The sequence below is a fragment of the Oryx dammah genome, unplaced genomic scaffold, assembly GCF_014754425.2.
Source record: "Oryx dammah isolate SB20612 unplaced genomic scaffold, SCBI_Odam_1.1 HiC_scaffold_10, whole genome shotgun sequence".
Lineage (NCBI taxonomy): Eukaryota > Metazoa > Chordata > Mammalia > Artiodactyla > Bovidae > Oryx > Oryx dammah.
This window is the reverse complement of record NW_024070194.1, coordinates 21,624,188-21,644,064: the sequence shown is the minus strand read 5'-3', so window position 1 is coordinate 21,644,064 and position 19,877 is coordinate 21,624,188. Positions and strand designations below refer to the sequence as shown.

Here is a 19,877-nt window from a genome sequence, read left to right as displayed (position 1 = left end):
TTCTCAAAGTCTGCTTATTGGGACACCAATGGCTTATGTAGAACCAGTGCAGTGGTTAAGTCAGTTTGGGAAATTATGTTCTCAGTTCTTCATTCCCCCCAGATTTGGAGATTCAAAATGCACGTTAGTGTATTAAAGGCCCTGAGAAGTCCTGTCATAAAGAAACCTGCTTAACCTAGCATTTCTCAGGCCTGTTTATTTCTGGAGCCTTTTTATTGCAGAACCCTTTACCCACCTGAACTAGTGGAACATGCTTGGAAACTCTGACCTATAGGATAAAGTCTAAATTGTATTTCATAGTGTTCCAAGAAATATTCTTAAGTCTCAAAAAATGCAGAGATTAATATAATCACCATCCATGTACTCACCATTAGCAATGATAATCATTAACATTTTCTTGTATTTGCTTCATCTTTTTTTGTTGTTAAGAAAAGAAACAAAAGGTTACAGATAAAGTTGTTAAAAGATAAAGTCTGTCTTGGTTCCAGGCTACTCCTAGTCCCTCCCCCACGCTCAGAGGCAACCACTATCATGGACTTAAGTATCTTTTTTTTCCTTTTTCTTCTTTTTTTTCTTAGTGTCTTTTGGTAGAACTTCTTCCAAGTTCTTTCCAGTACCGCTTCCATTATGGCACTGATCCTTTATCCCTCTCCTGGTACAAAGGGCAAGAACTTGTCTAGGGCAAATACCTAGAGATAGAGGGTGCATTTAAAATTCTATTTTTAATAGATGCTCTAAGAGGTTATACTCCAAAGTAGTGGCTCTAAAATGTATGCCTCTACTATCAGCTATATCTTTTCCAATAGAGTTAAGCTTTTAAAAAATATCTATTTTATGTATTTTTGGCTGTGCTGTGTCTTCATTGCTGCGTGCAGCGAGTAGGGGCTACTCTTGGATGTGGTGCGCAGGCATCTCATCGTAGTGGCTTCTCTTGTTGCAGAGCATGGCTCTGGGGTGTGAGAGCTTCAGTATTTGCGCCACGCGGGCCCAGTAGCTGTGGCTCCCAGGCTGTAGAGCACCGGCTCAGTAGTTGTGGCACACAGGCTTAGTTGGTTCGCAGCATGTCGGATCTTCCTGGAACAGGGATCAAACCCATGTCCCTTGCATTGACAGGTGGACTCTTAACCATTGGACCACCAGAGAAGCCCAGAGTTAAGCTTTTAAACTTTTGCTGGTCTCTTGGGTAAGAAGTGGTGTCTTGTCATTTTCTTTTTCCTAATTCTAGTGAGCCTGCACATCTTTTGAGTGTATTGGCTATTTGGGTTCTCTTTGCTGTGAGCTGCTCACTCTTATCCTTTCCTGCCCATGTTTTCTTTTGTGTCATTTATCTTCTTTCTTACAAATCAGCAGGCATTTTTGAACATGAGGTACATTACTATTTGTCCTTTAGTTTACAGATGTTTTCTCCCAGCCTCTGTTCTAAGCTTGGTGTCTTTTGTTAAAAGTTGTCACTGACGTGAAGTCTAAGATTTCTGGGTCATAGAGGGTATGGATTTGTTGGGTTTTTTTTTAATTAAACATTTTTTAATTTACTTTTGGTTGCACTGGGTCTTTGTTGCTGTGTGTGGGCTTTCTCTAGTTGTGGTGAGCATGGGCTACTCTTAGTTGCGGTGCACAGGGCTTCTCATTGTGGTGGCTTCTCTTGTTGCGGAGCACGGGCTCTAGGTGCACAGGCTTCCGTGATTGCAGTACCCAGGCTCGGTAGCTGCGGCGTGCAGCTCTAGGGGGTGAGGGCTTCATCAGTTGTGGCGCATAGCTCCATAGTTGCGGTTCTTGGGCCCTGGAGTGCACAGGCTTCAGTAGTTGAGGCTCACGGGCTCTAGAGTGTGAGCTCAGTAGTGGTGCACAGGGCTTAGTTGCTCTGTGGCCTGTGGAATCTTCCTGGACCAGGGATTGAACCCATATCCCCTGCACTGGCAGGTGGGTTCTTATCCAATGCACCACCAGGGAAGCCCTAGAGTATATGGTTTTAATGGGCGTCTCTGAAGCAGCCGCTAGGATACTGAGGGAGGACTCTCCACCCCCTGCTTTTCCCCACTTTTCCTGTAGGTCCATGTGCCATACCAGAAGTACTTCAAGCTGGAGCCCCTCCAGGCCTACCATCGAGTCATCAGCCTGGAGGACTTCATGGGGAAGTTGGCACCCACCCACTGGCCCCCTGAGAAGCGGGTGGCGTACTGCTTTGAGGTGGCAGCCCAGCGAAGTCCTGATAAGAAGACATGCCCCATGAAGGTGGGTCCTGCGGGTCAGGGGGGCCCTTTCTGCCTGTTCCAGGTCCTCTAGGCCCTGAGACACTGCAGGAAAGCAATATGTGGGGGAAAGGCACCAGAAGAGCCGGGCATAGAAAGATGGAGATTTAAGCCCCATTTCTGGCATTTGTCAGCAGTGTCACTTTGGGCAGAGGAGTTTGCTTCCTCTGAGCCTTTATTTCTGCCTACAAAATAAAGACGCCAGTCCCTGTTGTGTCTTGCTCACAAAGTATCATGAGGGCCAGGAGTAAGAATGCTTGTAAACTGAAAAGTACCACATCAGTAATGATAACTAGTACTCACATAGCACTGATAACATGCTAGGTACCATGTTAAGAGCTTTTCACATATTATCCCACTTAGTCCTTCAGCTGTTTCATGAGGAAGTACTATTTATTATCCTCATTTTATAGAGAGGACACTGAGTGCAGCAAAGAGAGGTTCAATATTTTGCCCAAAATCATATAGCAAATAAGTTGTGGTAATATGACTCCATTTTCTACCCTCCTAACTTGTATACTTTCTTGCCTCTCAGCAGGTAAATGCGAGGCTGTCATATTTATCAGAAGCTTGTAAATTTCTGGCACTTTGGGAGTAAGACAATCCCCAATATGTCTTTCAGTGTTTATGCTAAAGTCTGGGGAGGGTACATGAAGAAGCCATGAAATTTGAGAAAGGAAACCTTGCTTTCAGTCCCAATATTGCCCTCACTCGCTCTGTGAGCTTGAGCCAATGTCTTACCTTGTCTGGACCCTGGTTTCCATCTTAAAAATAAGAGCTGCTTGGAGCTCTTAGTCCATGGTCCCAAATCCAAGGTAGCTCCCTCCCCAGATCTCCACCAATGCTGCAGGATTGGCAGGATATGGCATGTGAGCAGGAAAGACTCCTTCAGATATTGTGGTGAACATTTCCTGCTGAAAACCAGCCTGGAGGCCAAGCTGCCCTCCTCAGCCCCCAGCCCAGGAATTATGAAGTGACATTCCTACTCGCCCATCCTATGAGAGTATTTCAGACCGAGTCAGATAGTACAGGGTTTCCCCATCCACAGTTCCTTGGCCCCAATCCCACCTGGCTTTCTTTCCTGCCCAGTAAGGGTTTGGCCACTCTCTTTCTCCAGGAAGGAAACCCCTTTGGCCCATTTTGGGATCAGTTTCATGTGAGTTTCAACAAGTCCGAGCTTTTTGCAGGCATTTCCTTCAGCGCCTCCTACAAAGACCAGTGGATCCAGAGGTACGTGGAGGGGGCATTGTTGCTGGGATTAGGGGAGGAGTGGGGCCCGTGGGCATTCAGCACTCTCCTGGTCCTCTTCCCTCTACCACACCCTGCACCCTGATGTATGAGACCAAAGGTGCGGCTGTTCTGTCTCTTGAACTTGGGATCCTATGTGATCTGTTCCCATCTCAACGCCTGACACGATGGGACGTTGACCTGCCACGAGGTTGAGCAAGAGTTTATCAGCCGATAAAGGATGTCATAAAAAGAATATTGTGCAGTCACATGCATCTCAATTTCCTCCTTGAGGCGTGAGAATCACTCCCCTGTTACCTTCCTCTTCACAAGGTGAAAATTGGAAGCCTCTTCTAGAGAAGAACAGCTTCAGGTACAGACTGAGAAATGATGTCATCCTGATAATAATTGGATGTGCTTTATTAATTGCATTCCAGTAAACCCTATTTAAAAAAAAATAGGTTAGCAGGGCATAGGCACAGGCTGTGAAATATTTATAGAGCGTCTGTCACGTATGAGACATAGTGCTCAAAGGCCAGAGGTGATACATAAAAATGAGGAAGACCCAGTCTCAGCCTTCAGCTGCCTGCAGTCTAGATAAAATGATGACACTAACATAGTACTCTTGCCACTGATGCTATAGCATGGCCAGAGAGAGCAGGGGCTTAGACATCAGACCTGGGTTAGGAGCCATGAGGGGCTTATGAATTCTTGCGTGGTCCCAGCAAGGCAAAGGAAGACTGATTTACCCTTAGACAGCCCTGAGCTCTCAGGCAGCCCTTTCTTTCTCAGATAACCCTGAGTGAGCCAGTCAAACTGTCTGGCCTGAGCTTCCTCCTTGGTTTAATGGAAGGAGCACTATGGTATCTGCCTCCTAGTGTATAAATCACATGACACGTAGTAGAGGGCCAGTCTGTGTTACCTGTTACTGTTATTCACATGCTTTATTTTATTTAAGCCTTTGAGAAATCTCATGAAGTGGGTATTATGATCAATTTCCATTTGACTGGTGAGGAAACTGAGATCGGTGAGGTTATTTAAATAACTTGCCCAAAGTAATGCAGCTATTGAGTGGGCAGCTGGGATCTATGTGTAAGGCTTTCTAGTTAATAAAAACTAATATTTATTTATTACCTACTGTGTGCCAGTTGCTGTACTAAGTCTCCTCTACCTGAGTCTTCCAAGATAATAGCTCATTTAATACATTCACAAGTCTGTGACACAGTGTTATTGTCATCTCTGCTGCACAGGTAAGGAAATTGAGGCAGAGAGAAGTGAAATCACTTGCCTGAGCTTGATGTGGCAGAGCTGTGATTTGAACCCAGGCCACCTGACTCCAGAGCACCCATTCTTCATCACTGTGGAGAAAAGAGCTGTGCCTTAAACAGCTCCCAGTTCCTATTTGGGACTTGTGTTAAGAGCTAATTCATGAGCTACTTAAGGAGACTCAATCCTGGCAGAGTCTTACCCCCTCATAGTTGATCCTGCATAGGAAATTGTTGATTTCCATTTAATTACCTGCTTGATCCTCCCCATTCAGCTCTGAATGAACCCAGAGCTATTGCCAGAAGGCACACTATCCTCAGAGGATGGAGATTTTGCTTCTAAAATGCTGGTGGTGGGGGGTGGTAGGAGAGAAAAGGACACCAGTTCTAAAAGCAAATTCCAAAAAGCCAAAAAAAGCACACAATCCTGGTTGAAGAAGGGATGATGCTACATGGATGCATTGGTCGGACAGAGTTGCTGAAACACTTGTTCCTGGCCGCCCCATGGTCTTGTTTGAGTTCGTTGAGTTGTAGGAATTATGTAAGGGCTTGGGTAAGCTCTTGCCTTTGAGCCAACTTTTTAGGTGTACTTTCTTGCTGTTGGAAGTTGTCCTTCCATTGCAGGAGTGTGGGTGTCGGGGGAACAGCACTGGCAAGAGTCAGATGCTTCCCTGTTCACTGGATAACTGCAGGTTGCTTCCCTTCTTAGGCCACAGTGCTCAATCTATAAAATGAAGGGATTGAGCAAGATGGATCATTTTCTTTCTTTTTAAAACAATAAGATGACATTTGTTTTTTTGTTTGTTTTTAGTTTTTAAAATATATTCATTTATTTGGCTGCACTGGGTTTTAGTTGCAGCATGCAGGATCTTTATGGGCTTCCCTGGGGGCTCAGTGGTAAAGAATCCATGTGTACTGCAGGAGACTCGGATTCAATTCCTGGGTTGGGAAGATCCCCTGGAGAAAGTGGCACCCACTCCAGTATTCTTACCTGGAGAATCCCCATGGGTAGAGGAACCTGGTGGACTACAGTCCATGGGGTCACACAGAGTCAGACATGACTGAGCATGTGTGCATGCATATGTGGAATCTTTAGTTGCAGCATGAGGGATCTAGTTCCCCGACCAGGGATTGAACCTGGGCCCCTTGCATTGGAAGCACAGTCCTAGCCACTCCACCACCAGAAAAGTTCTAAGATCAGTTGTGTTTTCAAACTGTTCTTTGAATTTTAGAATTGTGGAGAAGCGCTTGTAGTGCCATGGAGGGGCCAAGTTAGAGCTGTTCAGTTCCCCTCTCCCACTACCAATCAGTAACCCTCTTGTATATCAGCTAAAAATTTCGGTGGTCACAGGTCTGGGTGTACCAGGTTTAAATTAGGTACCTGTAAGAGAAACCCCCAAATAACAGCAGACTAGCAAGACAAAAGTTTATTGTTTTCTTATGTAAAAAAGGACTGTAACCCAGGGCTGCATGGAGGCTCCCTTGTGTCTAGAAATTAGGCTCCCATCTCTGCTTAGCTGTCCCGTTACTGGCTTTTATCCTTAGTGTCACCTCATGGGTCAAGATAACTGATGAAACCCCAGGCAGCTGGAGGTACAAAAGGGACAGAAGAAGGGCCCCTCCTCACTTTTCTAAGGAGGCTTCCTTACAGTTTGCTTACACCAGCTCATTGGCCAGTACTTAGATGTGCAACCCATACCTAGCCCCAAGAAGTACTGAGAAATGTATTTTGGGCTTCTGTGTGTCCAACTTGAAAGTTGGGTTCTAGAAGAGAATAAGGGTTATTTCTTCCCCACTGAGGATTTTTCCATCTTTGCTGGTTCTGAATCTATGAATACCCTGATGGAGGTTTAATTCAACAGACATTTATTTATTGTACTTTCATTGTTGGAAGGCTGTGACTCATCAGGCTGAACCATTCTCTTGGCATGAAAGCAACAGGTATTTGAGCATGTGGCTTATCGTTCTCCCTGGCAGCAGCCTTCCTGAGTGGATATAAACAGGTGACATACAGTTGGCAGGGCTGAAAGCTTAAGGATGAGAAGGAGCCAGTCATGAAGAGCTGCAGAGAAAGGCAGTTTTTCATGCCACAACCGAGAGCTAGACTCTGCCTCGTTCATGTGCCCGCATCCTCTGTACCCTGCATAATGTCCATTCACTGGTATCTGTTGGGCACACATGTGGGTGCTGTGCATGGAGAAACCCCAGCTTGGTAGGGGGGTCTCAGTAGAGTCAATGTAATGGTAAAACACCCCACAGGCTCACTGCTCCCCATAGTAGGAAAGTGCCTTATTCAGCTGGATAGCTACCAGACTCAGGGCCTGACTTAGGGTCACCAGCCAGGGATGTGAACAGATGGAGCTAGTCAAGCTTTCTTTCCAAACAGGACCCTCACTCCCCACTTTCACTCCAAACACCAGTCTCCTCATTGGGAGCAAAGGAGTGCATCAATTTGGCTTCTCGCTGCTTGTCATATCAGTAAGGATGTCGCATCCAGATCCAACCAAGACGGCTGTGTGAGCTGATCCAGATCCATGTAACGGGGGCACATATTCCAGACTTGGAATTCACCAAGGGTCAGCAGCAGATTCTTTCCAGGAGGTCAAGGAGGGCAGAGGTCCTGGTTTTATCCTAATGTTCCAGCCCCCTAGGAAGTCACAACATTTTCATTTGAAGTCCTTTAAGGTGGCTTCTGAAAGTCACTTAAGGGCCTGGCCCATAGTAGGTACTCAGTTACTGTTCACGTCTTCTTTTAACCCCTGACTACCTGATCTGGTCTTTCTGGTGAGATCCCTGGCTCATTAATTCATTCTAAGTATATTCATTGTACCTACAATGTGTTAAGGCCTGCACTGAGACTGGGAATCAGAAGAATAAGCCACAGATTCACCTTTTGAGGAACTTATTGACTGGACGGGGGAGCTGGGAGTGAGGTACAATAATTAAAAACAAAGGTTCTGGAGGATTCTGCCTGGATTGAAATCCCTGTTCTGCCACTTCATAGCTGTGTGACCATGGGCATGCTGCTTAACCGTTCTGTGTCTCAGTTTCCTTATCTGTGAAGTGAGAATAATGGCAGTACTTGCCTCATGGGGGCTCTTAAGAGACTCAAATGAGTTAATGTACACAAAGTAACTGGAACACTGCCTGTCCCATGTATGTACATATAAAATTAAACTCTGACAAAACAAGTGTTAGATAGAGCCAGGCTGTTGATGTACACTTGCTCATTGCTTCCTTGGCACAGGGCTTGCACTCGTGTGTGTGGCCTTCACTGTGAACAAAAATACTCGGGGTCTAGCCTCATGTCAGGGGACAGGGAATGTGGTTACTGAGCATATCATTGTGCGGGAAGCAGCAAAGGAGAAGTGGGATGGAGCCCACTCCTAGGAGCTGAGGCCTGGGTGTGGCAGCTGGTCTCGGAAGTTTGGAGGTGTCTGTGGTGCTTGGTCAGGTGTGAATAAAGAGCGGCCTGTCCGTCGCAGCTCTTTTGCATGGGGAAAGATGGAAACGGCCTCACTGACCAGCAGGAGGGGACTGGATAGATAACTGATTTCTTCATACAGATGGAAAACTTCAGGAGACGTTAACGTGATCCCATGATCCACACCATCAACATGGCCAAATCTCTAAAACAGAGAGTTAAATTTTTTAAAAGTTGTAATAGATTACATGCAGTATGATGACAATGATGGATATGGTGAGAGTCAGAATTTTGTGAGAGCTTTCTACATGCCAAGCACTGTTCTAAACGCTTCACTTGTATTAATCCGTTTGATCTTCTCAACAGCCCTCTGAAGTGGGAACTGTTATCAGCTCTATTATACAGATAAGAAAACTGAGGCACAGAATGGTTTTAGTCACCTGCCCAAGTTAGTGACATAGCCAACATTAGAACAAGGTCGTCTGGCTCTATAGTGCACACTTTCACCGTTGCACTGTGTAAAGAGCACACAGGATGATACCTTTTTATACAAATAGTGAAAGTGCAACCATTCATAAAACCACAGTATCTGGAAAGAGGAGGAAGAGGGAAAGAGACCACAGGATAGAGCTTTTATTTAGGTGTGTATTTTTAAAAATCTGAAACAAAGTAAAGTATTAATATTTGCTAATTTGGGTCACAGGTATGTGGACTGTTAAATTATTTTCTCTTTTTCTGCATGCTCTGAAATTTTTTAGTAGTTTTTCACTAAAATTTTTACTCAGGTAATTGTAGGTTCATGTGCACTTGTAAGAAATATTAATAATACAGAGAAATCCCAAGTGCTGTTTACCCAGTTCCCCAGTGGTAACATTTTGCGAAACTATAGCACAGTATCACAACCAGGATGTTGACATTGGTACAATCCATCCATTTTATCCAGATTTCCCCAGTGTTACTTGAACTCACTTCTCTGTGTGTGTATATTTAGTTTTATTCAATTTTATCATGTGTGTATGTTCGTATATCCATTACCACAGTCAAGATACCAAACAGTTCTAACATCACAGAGGTCCTTGTGTGGCCAGTTTATAACCCACCTATACACACACACAGACACACAAACAGCCTAGTCTCTGATGACCACTAATCCCATCTCCATTTCTTTTTTCTCTACTTTGTCATTTCACAAATATTATATAATAGAATGATTCAGTGTGTGACCTTTTAAGATTGACTCTTTTCCACACAGGATTCCCTTGAGATCCATCCAAGTTGTTCCCGCTATCAATAGCTGGTTCCTTCTTATTGCAGTAGTGTTCTGTGGTGTGGGTTTGTTCTGCAGTTTGTTCAACAAGTCACTTGTTGAACGACATGAGTTGTTTCCAGTTTTTGACTATTATGAATAAAGCTGCTGTGAACATTCACGCACTAGTTCATGTGTCAATAGAGGTTTCCATTTCTCTGGGATAAATGCCCAAACATAGGTCATATGGTAATTGCTTGTGTAGTTTTTTTTTTTTTTTAAACTGCCAGACTGTTTTCCAGAGTGACTGTACCTATTTCATAATTTTAGGGAAAGGATTTTGACTGGCAGAGGGAAGGCATACCAGGTGGAAGGGAAAAAGTCTGCAGAGATCTGGAGTTGGAAAGTACTTTACAAGTTTATGGAACAGTGGGGCATCTTGTGTTGCTAGAATATAATTGCCTTAGCTAATGAGAGAACACAGGTTTGCTCTTCACTTATTCAATCAACAAATCTTTACTGAGCTCTTCTGTGTATCTAGACACTGTTCTGGGCACACAGAGATACTGCCTTCAGAAGCCTGAGTCCAGCAGAAAAGATGGGTGAAATAATTACAAGGTGCACTGTGACCAAGGGCAAGGGAAAGCCTTTGGCAGGGAATGATAGAGGCATCTTCATGCCTCTGATACTCTCATGAAAGCAGGGATCGCGCCTGTGTTACTCTCCTCTGGGCCTCAGCATGTAGTAGGCAATCAGTAGATATGCGTTAAGTGTTGAGTGAATGATCTCATCCGCTGTACATGCTCCCTGTGAGTGTGACCTGTTAGCAGCTGCACTTCCTAATCCCACCGTGTGAGTAAAAGGGCAGAGACTCAGTCTAGACACCCCACCCTGGAGTGAATTACCACACCACAGATTGGAAGCCAGCATGACATACAAAGGGCTGGAATGCTCTACTGTAAATTTTTAATTGTTAAACAAGCAAAGAAGGTTGTAAATTCCTCGTGGCGGGACAGTATTGCATACTGTGGCTGTTGCCGCTGCCAAGGTCTCTTATCAGCCCGTTGGTGTTTCACAACCTCTCGTGCTTCTTGCATGTTACAGGGGCCCCTCCGCAGGGTCTCTGGGACATGGTGCAACGCCATCCTTTTTCCCGTGGGGGTGGCAGCCAGACTCTCTGTGTATCATCTGTCTGACTTCTTCTCATTTTGTTTCCTGCCTAGATTTTCTCCAGAGGAACATCCAGTGCTTGCCCTGCCTGGTGCCCCTGCCCAGTTCCCTGTCCTGGAGGAGCACAGGCCACTCCAGAAGTACATGGTGTGGTCAGACGAGATGGTGAGGACAGGGGAGGCCCAGATCCGCGCCCACCTCATCCGGCCCTACGTGGGCATTCACCTGCGCATTGGCTCCGACTGGGTAACTTCCCCCTTCCTTTCATGGCTGGGTTGGACGTATCCATGAGCAGGACCCACGTCTGTGACACTGAACGCTAAACCCATTGCACCAAGTCCCAGCCAGGGCAAAGAGACCTCACTCGGCCAAGCTGATGGGGCTGTGCCCCACAGTCCCACCATGGACACATCCGAAATGTGGCTTCAGAGTGCTTGCTTGGTAGTTCTCATTTTTAACAGTTGCCCTTTTTTCCTCATTTCACAAATGGATAAACTGAGGTATCAAGCTAGACTCTGAGTCAGGCAGCAAGCCAGAGAGAGCCCACAGTCTTCTGCCCCAGCTCAGTGGTTAGCCAGTAGACTCCTTGTTGAAAAACAAGCTCTGGAGGTTGGGTGGGGCTCCCAAGAAAAGAAGATATCATCTTCCAAATTCAGCAGCTGCTTAAATGTGCAGAAACCTCATCAGGTTATCCTCCCTGTGAAAATAACAGGAGCAGTACAGACGATCTCCTTAGTTTACATAAGAAGATATGTATATATCTGTGTGTGAGAAATACTCATTAACAGAAACTTGAAAAATACTCAGAAGTATGGAAATTAGATCAAAATTCATTCAGTGTCATTTGAGGAAGCAGTCACATCCACATGACCCCCTTCCTGCCTCTCCACGAAGTAAAGGAGCCAGGACCTGTACTCCCCTAGGACATAAGAAAATATAAGCTGCTTTTTTTTTTTTCAATCTAGCATAATGCTAATACCAAACTCATTAAAAGCTCAACTCAGGAAAATAGAGTCCATTCTCACTAGTGAACGTAGATGCCCAGATCCTAAGTAAAATATTACCAAGTAAAATCCAGTAGCATATTAAAGAACAAGAACACAAACAAGTAAAATTTATCCCAGTGATGCAGTGAAATTTATTTTATTAATGCACAAAGAAGAAAAATCATATAATCATCTCAGTGGATGCCAAGAAAGTGCTTGATAAAAAGTCAGCATTCATTTATGATTTAAAAAAAAGAAGAAAAACAACTCTTAACCAACAGGGAATACAAGGGGCCCACCTTAGCTTGATAAAGGCTATCTCTCCAAAACCCACAGCAAACGTGCACTTCTTGGGGCCATCAGAAGTACTCCCACTGAAGTCAGAAATCAGATGAGGTTGCCCATTATCACCAGCACAGGTCAGAATTCTGCTGAAAGTCCCAGATAGTGCAGTAAGACCAAGAAAAAAAAATTGTGAAAAGCCAATATCCCCTTAGCAGTATTAACTGCTGATGCATTTCCCTTTTCCTCAGTGGTTTAGAAAAAAGAAAAAGTTGCACTCTTGTATCACCTGCCTTTTTCCCTTTCCTGGGCTCGCTCTTCTGGGGTTGTGGGCAGTGGCTCTCTATAGCTCTGTCCCCACCTGCCCTACAGAAAAACGCGTGTGCCATGCTGAAAGATGGAACCGCTGGTGCCCACTTCATGGCCTCCCCACAATGCGTGGGCTACAGCCGCCACACCGCCGCCCCACTCACCATGACCATGTGCCTCCCTGACCTGAAGGAAATCAGGCGCGCTCTGAAGTTCTGGGTGACAGCGCTGAACGCCCAATCAGTCTACATCGCCACCGACTCTGAGAGTTACCTGCCGGAGATCCAGCAGCTCTTCAAAGGGAAGGTACACATGGGGTGTGGGCCTGGAGGGAGAGCAGCTGGAAGGGAATCAAAGGAAGTGCCAAGGTGCTCCCTCCACTCCCACCGCACGCTTCATATTCTCCCACCGCCAGGCTTTTGCTTGAACATCCTGTTCTCTAGTTCCTGCCCTTCTTTAAACCCCAGCTCAGACACCTCCGCCGGGGCTCTGCAGGCTTCCCTCCACTCCTGATGCTGCTGGAGAGTTTATGCTCTCCATGTAGAAACATGTCTTATTTCTTCCCAGGAGCTGTGGCTCCTTGAATGCAGGATCCAGGGTTCTTCGGGGTCTAGCCTGATACTTTGACCTCCTCCAGGAGAAGGAGAAGGAAATGGCAACCCACTCCAGTACTCTTGCCTGGAAAATCCCATGGACGGAGGAGCCTGGTAGGCTGCAGTCCATGGGGTCGCTAAGAGTCGGACACGACTGAGCAACTTCACTTTCACTTTTCACTTTCATGCATTGGAGAAGGAAATGGCAACCCACTCCAGTATTCTTGCCTAGAGAATCCCAGGGATGGAGGAGCCTGGTGGGCTGCTGTCTATGGGGTCGCACAGAGTTGGACACGACTGAAGCGACTTAGCCGTAGCAGCAGGGCTGAGACTCTGCCTTGCCCTCACCAGTGGCTAGGACAGTGCCTGACACATGGTAGGCTCTTAGTAAATGTTTGGTGATTAAGGATATTGAGTGGGCCCTGGGGGACAGAGCGGCGGGGGGGACGGTCCAGTGCCACAGAGGGTTGAAGAGCATGGACTGTGGAGCGTAGGGTCTTGAGCTCTCCTCTCTGTGCAGCCTTGCACAAGTTACTTCACCTCTCTGTGCTTCTGTTTCCTCATCAATAAAATGGGACTGAGAGTAATTCTATCCTGTGGGGGTAATTTTGAAGATGAAATAAGAAGAAGCTAAAACTGGTCCGGTACAAAATAAGTTGTCGATAAAGTTAGCCGTCATCGATAGTAGAAGTAGGTGGTTGATGAATACAGGAAAGGCTCTTTGTGCTTCATAAATGCTTAAGGAAGGGGTGAATAGTAGGGGTTTGACGTATGAGTAAATAGTAGAATGCGCTTGGTACTGTATAAGTGAAGAACAGGTGATAAGTAGTTATGTATTGGTAAAACAGTGGAGTTAATAGTGAACATTCAGTAAGACTTTGGAGTGCATAAAGCCCCTGAATGCTTGTGCAGACCTTGAAAGACAGACATCCGCTTTCTAACAGTGGGCGCCCTTGGCTTTACGTCGAGGGGCTCCCTTTCCCTCTTTTACGGGCTTGTTGAGGAAGTGCCTTGTAGAGGAAGTGCCAAGTCACAGCATTCTGGTCCCCACCCACCCACTTTATAGAAGAATATCAGAGCTGGAGACCTTGGAGCACCTCCGACCCAACCTCTGCATTTTAAAACTGAGGAACCAAAGTCCCAAGAAAGGATAGAATTTACCCAGGAGGTCTCAGGGCTAATTTTAGTGGGCATGACACAGAGCGGTTAAGTTTCAGGGCGTGGGTGGAATTGTTCAGGGGATTTTGGCCATGATTAAGCTGGTATTATTTTTCTGCTACCATCTGAATAGCAAGATGATGATTTTTGTTACATCAGAAATCTCTGTGTGACAGCAAAGCACTTTCAGCCCCAGCTCTGCCCACACCCCCTACCTCTGTACTAAATGGAAGGACTCGGAGAGTCCCAGGGAGTTTTTTGTGAGTTTTTAGAGTTGGTATACTTGCTACACCTTGAGCCTCTTGCCATTTCTATTTCCTGTTCCTGTGCCACTGTTCTTGCCCTTCTCCACTCTTCACCTCCTTTCATGGGCTCAGCCTACCCTCTCTCCTGAACTAATCCTTGCTCATCCATTAAGCTGGGGCAGTGCTGAGCCGGCGATACTGATAAATAAGATGTAGTGCTGTCCTCCATGGCTCACAGTCTAAACTTAGGAAAAGAGACTTGCAGAGAATTATAAGGTATGCCACAGGAGAGGGCCAGGCTTGGGTATGGGGGCTCATTCACTCACTTGTCCAATCCCCAGATGCATACTGAGACAGACCCCCGTCAGAAGTGACCAGCAAACCAACACAGCCCCAGCCAGGTACAGGAAATGGGCGTTAACCGGAGAATCACTGAGTGAAAGCTACACACGAAGGAGATGTGTGCCACAAAGTAAAGGAACGTGGTTCTGTGCAAGTACAGAGCAGAGGAACCTGGACTAGACTGAGGGGGCCAAGGAAGGCTTCCCTAAGGAGATGAGACTTGAGCTGAAGAATGAGAGTTAAGTAGAAGTTAACCAGACAAAGAGACAAGCACCCCCAACAGAGGGAGGAGCATGTGTAAAGATCCTGAGATAGAAGGGAGCCTGGTGTGAAGTGGCTGGAGCTCAAGGTGGAAAGGCAGCTGAACAGGCCTTTGGCCACATTCAAGATCTGTAGTCTTTATCTGCAGAGCAGTAGGGCCCCAGTTAAGGGTGCTCAGCTTGGGATAGAGGGAGGGAGGAATAAGGGAGTAGGGGAATCTGTGAAAGTGTTTTTGGCTGCCTTCCTATGATATCTGGGCTTCCATGATAGCTCACTTGGTAAAGAATCCACCTGCAATGCATGAGACCCTGGTTCGATTCCTGTGTCAGGAAGAGTCACTGGAGAAGGGATAGGCTACCTGCTCCAGGGGCTTCCCTTGTGGCTCAGCTGGTAAAGAATCCGCCTGCAATGCGGGAGACCTGGGTTTGATTCCTGGGTTGGGAAGATCCCCAAGAGAAGGAAAAGGCTACCCACTCTAGTATTCTGGCCTGGAGAATTCCATGGACTGTATAGTTCATGAGGTCCCAAAGAGTTGGACATGACCGAGCAGCTTTCACTTTCACTTTTCCTTTGGTAAGCAGACCAGTAGAAGAAAAGATTATGGTGACCAGCCGGGGAGTGGTAGTCCATCAGGAGAAAGGTTCACCTTTGAGGAATATCTCAGGGATAGATTGGACAGGACTTTAGTCTCAGAGGCATCCAGGCAGCAGAACCAGTTGGGTGGGGTGCTCTTTGGTCAGATTGTGGTTTGGTTGGAGAAGCCAAGACCCTGAGGCGAGGGCTTTATGCAAAAGTCAGACCTTGAACTGAGCCTTGAGAGTATGGTCAGGACTGCGATGGATGGGGATAGGCATTCTTGGCAGAAGACACCAATGAGCAAAGACAGAGTGTGAATGAGTGGTGTGTGTGTGGAGCTGAGGGTTAGGGTCACCATCTGCTAGGCAGCACTTCTCTCAGGCACCCCAACCCTGCGTGTTAACGCTTTGTGTGCCTCCTTCTATGTCTGCGACTTCAGCACAGAGAAAGAAGGTGAGGGGTGGCTGCAGGCCTTGGCGGATCCAGCCACTTTGTCCTGAACCCTGGCTAAAACGCCCTGCCCTTCCTCCTGCAGGTGAAGGTGGTGAGTCTGAAGCCTGAGGTGGCCCAGATCGACCTGTACATCCTCGGCCAAGCTGACCACTTTATTGGCAACTGTGTCTCCTCCTTCACTGCCTTCGTAAAGCGGGAACGGGACCTCCATGGGAGACCATCCTCCTTCTTTGGCATGGACAGGCCCCCTCAGCTGCGGGATGAGTTCTGATCCTAGCTGGAGCACACCACCAGTCTGAGCTGTTTCCTTCAGCCAGGCCTGGCAGCCAGAGGTGCTCCCACGGTTGATTCCCCAAGGATCAGAGACCAGAGAAAAGTACCAGGAACTTCCTGGAAGAGGAAGACAGTCACTCTCCCAGGACACAGGACTTCCAAGCTCCTAGTGGCCAGACATCTCCCTTTCTCATATGCTCCCTATTGCTTCTCCTGGGAATTTCTCACACCAGCAAAGTAGTCCAAGCTCTGTCTTTTGGTCTGCCCTGCTCTGAGGAGGCTGAGATGTTCAATTCTCTTCAGAGAGATTTTATATATAGAAAAAGAGATTTTTATACTTTTGATACAAGATCATGACTCCCCTAGAATTCTCCCTTATCTTAAAAAAAAATCAGTGAAGTTCATTAACATAGGTACCTAAAGTGACCTTAACAGAAAGTGGATAAGGCTAGGAGTGGGTGGGTGTATTGACTGTTTTTCCACATGACCCCCCAAAGTGGCCCTCAGGCTCATCCCCACTGCCTGGCCTGAGCCACTGTCAGCCCCCACTTCCTAGGCCATTTCCAGGGTTTGGGGCACAGTCTTCTCCGTCATAAACACTATGCACAAAGAAGTAGTCGACCACAGTGCTGTTAGTACCCTGCAGACGGCCAAGTGCTGCTCACACAGCTCGTTCCCAGCAGGGAGCACCCTCCATCAAGCCAGGCTGTCATGGTATTGCTCTCAGAGTCTCTTGGTGGTTGATGGCTTGCCCCAAACATGGCACCATCAGGGTCTCATAACACATCACCAGGGCCTGGGCTTGCTGGCCTGGTAGGATCCTTTTGAGGTCTCTATTATCTCCTGTTCCAAAGGGCCTGGTTGTAGAACTTTGTCATTAAATTGGTTCCAGGCCTGTCCTCCCAGCCTTCCTCCTGCAGCAGGAGCCTTCTAACTGTATCCTCACAGGGGAGTGGTCACTAAGCCCCTGACCAGATGGAAGATCCTCAGTACCCAGGAGCCATTGCATTGCATTCCTGGGGTTGTCTGCTCCATCCCATCCAGTGACGTCTCAGTCAAGCCCATGAGACCTAAAGTGTTATGGTTGTGAGTTTCTTTGTCTCTCAAATGCTGTAGTGGTAAAAATCTATGACCCTCGAGACTCTGTGATTTTTTGGTCTTGAGGAAATTCTCAGTTTCCTCAGGGTCACACAGCCAGCAGTGGTCATTTGACCTCCAAAGGGCCAGTGCTGATAGCCAGCCTGCTCTACTCCTCCAGTTCACAAGACCCGGTTTACTCTGTGTATGTGCCATGGAGGCTTCGGATGGAGAAATGGTCAGCCACCTTTTGTCCCCATTGGGCTCTACTCATGGGTTTGCCACTGCCAGGAGCCTTCAAGGAGGGAGAATCCTGCAAGAAACAGAAAACCCACCTGAAGCTTACAGTTCTCTTGGGTGGTTCTAAAATTCATGTCTGTTACCTGCTGATTACTTCCCCGCCATGTGACCTCCCTTGGCCTTCAATCCTGGGAAAGTGGGGGAGACTCTGATGAAAGCCAGTCCCAGAGCTCCACAGCTGTGTCCTGTGGGTAGCCTTTGGAAAGAGATGCCTTTTTTTCAGGGCATACTGGATCAGAGGCTGAAGGGCGACAAGGATCTCAAACAGCAAAGATGGCATTTGCTGCTTAGAGCTGCCATCAAACTCTTAATACAGAAAGGGCATTTGTATTTCCCCTCTGGGGAAAATATTTTAAATCCTGGGGTGGACTCAGAGATAGTTTATCTGCTCAGACTTGTTCATGAGCCTCACTGAGGGACACAGGAGCGAGCCCCTGCCTCCATTAGGCGGTTGGTAAAGCGTGGCTCTCTGACTGATGTCATTTGCCGCACACACTTGAGAGTCTGAGGTTCAAATAAGCTGCTCAAATCCTCTTGATGAGCACCGGCAGTCATAATAGCTTGTTTCTGGAGGTGAGGGCGCTGGAGCTATAGTCCGATTCGGTGTGTTTTGTAGGCAAGCACTTTATTCCTTTGACCCAGTTTCCCCACCTATAAAATGGTGATAAAACCGACGATCGGGTTGTTGAATGGCCCCAGTCAGATAAAGGGAGTATAAGGGCCCATTGTAAACTTGAAGGAGACAAAGGCCCATACGTGGCTGTTGGTGAGTGTGACTGCCTCTGGTCACACGCCTCCTCTCTGCTGGCCACTGTGCTTGCTAAGTGTTTTATGGATGTTCCCTGGTTTAACCCCCATCTTAGCCCTGGGAAGTAGAAACTTACTCTCTGCGCAAGGCAGGATTAACAGTTGGAAAATTCTCAGTTTCCTCAGGGCCACACAACCGGTAGTGGTCAGTGCAGATTTGATCTCCAAAGGCCAATGCTGTTAGCCAGCCTGCTCTGCTCCTCTGGTTCACAAGACCTGGTTTACTCTGTGTATGCGCCGTGGAGACCTTGAATGGAGAAATGGTCAGCCTCCTTTTGTTCCCAGTGGGCTCCAGCCATGCGTCTGCCACTGCCAGGAGCTTTCAGAGAGGGAGGATCCCCCAGGAAAGAGAAAGCCCACATGAAACTTAGAGTTTTCTTGGGTGGTTACTTAATTCAACATGCTTTCATTCAACAGGTGTTTATTGACCAGTTGCCAGGCTCTATGCTGGGTACTAGGGATTTAGCAGAGGATCAGACATAAATTCTTTATTCTCAAGGAATTTGCATTCTAATAAATAGAAGGCATAATAAGCAGATGTATTGTGGGAGGTGTTAAGTGCTATAAGAAAACTAAAAAGGCATGGTGGGTGCAGAGGGGGAGCAGTGCTGGTTTAGATGAGCTCGGGGAAGGCCTCTCTAAAGAGCTGCTGTGGAGGGGGCCATGCTCGTTCAGCGTTTTGGAGGCAGCGCAACAGCAAGTACAAAGGTCCTGAAGCTGGAATGAAAACTAGCAAGGTCAATGTGCCTGGAGCGGCAGAAGTGAGGCAGGGAACAGAGTAGATGAGAACAGGTGACATGACCCGTCCTACAGCCTAGTTAAGATCAAGCCTTGGCTTTTATTTGGACAAAAGTGGGAAGCCTTGTGGGGTCTGAACTAAGGAGAGTCCTGGTCTGATTCACCTTTTTGTAGGCTGCCATGTGGGCAGGAGATGGGAAGGAGGAAGAGTAGAAGCAGGGAGACGAGACAGAGGTGTCACAGGGATGCCCGCAAGAGAAATGACTGGGCTCAGCCAGAGGCCATGGCATTGATTGTGGTGGAAACTGGTCAGACTCTGGATGTACAAAGTGACTTTAAAAAAGTTTCATTGTTTTTTAAAAAATGTAAATCTTTACATAGTTTTAATCATGCAGTATATACAATTTAATGTCCTGTTTTTTTTACTTAATAGTATATCATGTTTTCCATATTGTTACATGGTCTGAATAAGTGTTTTTAACGATAGAAAATTCCACTGGGTGTCCCATAGTTTATTATGTCTCATAGTTTATTGTTGTTTTATTATGAGAACTTAGTACCAGTTTTTTACTGTTATTATTTGGAAATTATTTTTATTTGTAAGTTTTTTTTTCTGTTATCTAACGTTTTTTATTAAGATAAATTCCTAGAAGTGGTTTTGTTAGATCAAGACTTAAAAGCTACTTTTTGGGAATTCCCTGGCAGTCCATTAGTTAAGACTTTACTGTCTCACTGCTGAAGACCTGGGGTTCAATCTCTGATTGGGGAGCTAAAATCCTGTAAACTACATGACGTGGCCAAAAAATAAAATTAAGAAAATAAAGCTGCCTTTTGGAAAAAATTCAAATACACATAAAAATTGTAATAAAGTGAACTTTCAGTTTCAACAACCCTCA

General features: G+C 46.4%; 1 protein-coding gene across 2 annotated transcripts in view; it reads left to right on the top strand.

Annotated features, from left to right (window-relative positions):
• POFUT1 (protein O-fucosyltransferase 1) overlaps positions 1–19,877 on the top strand; it is a 24,357-nt gene extending 4,480 nt beyond the window's left edge. The window contains exons 3-7 of one of the 2 annotated variants that reach the window (XM_040247571.1): positions 2,050–2,232; positions 3,367–3,479; positions 10,635–10,827; positions 12,222–12,464; positions 15,869–19,877. In XM_040247571.1, coding sequence (XP_040103505.1) covers positions 2,050–2,232; positions 3,367–3,479; positions 10,635–10,827; positions 12,222–12,464; positions 15,869–16,057 — 921 coding nt within the window. In that variant the 3' untranslated portion in view covers positions 16,058–19,877. Of the gene's footprint in view, positions 1–2,049; positions 2,233–3,366; positions 3,480–7,127; positions 9,268–10,634; positions 10,828–12,221; positions 12,465–15,868 lie in introns of those variants that run through there. The other variant, XM_040247572.1, reaches the window with a different exon arrangement.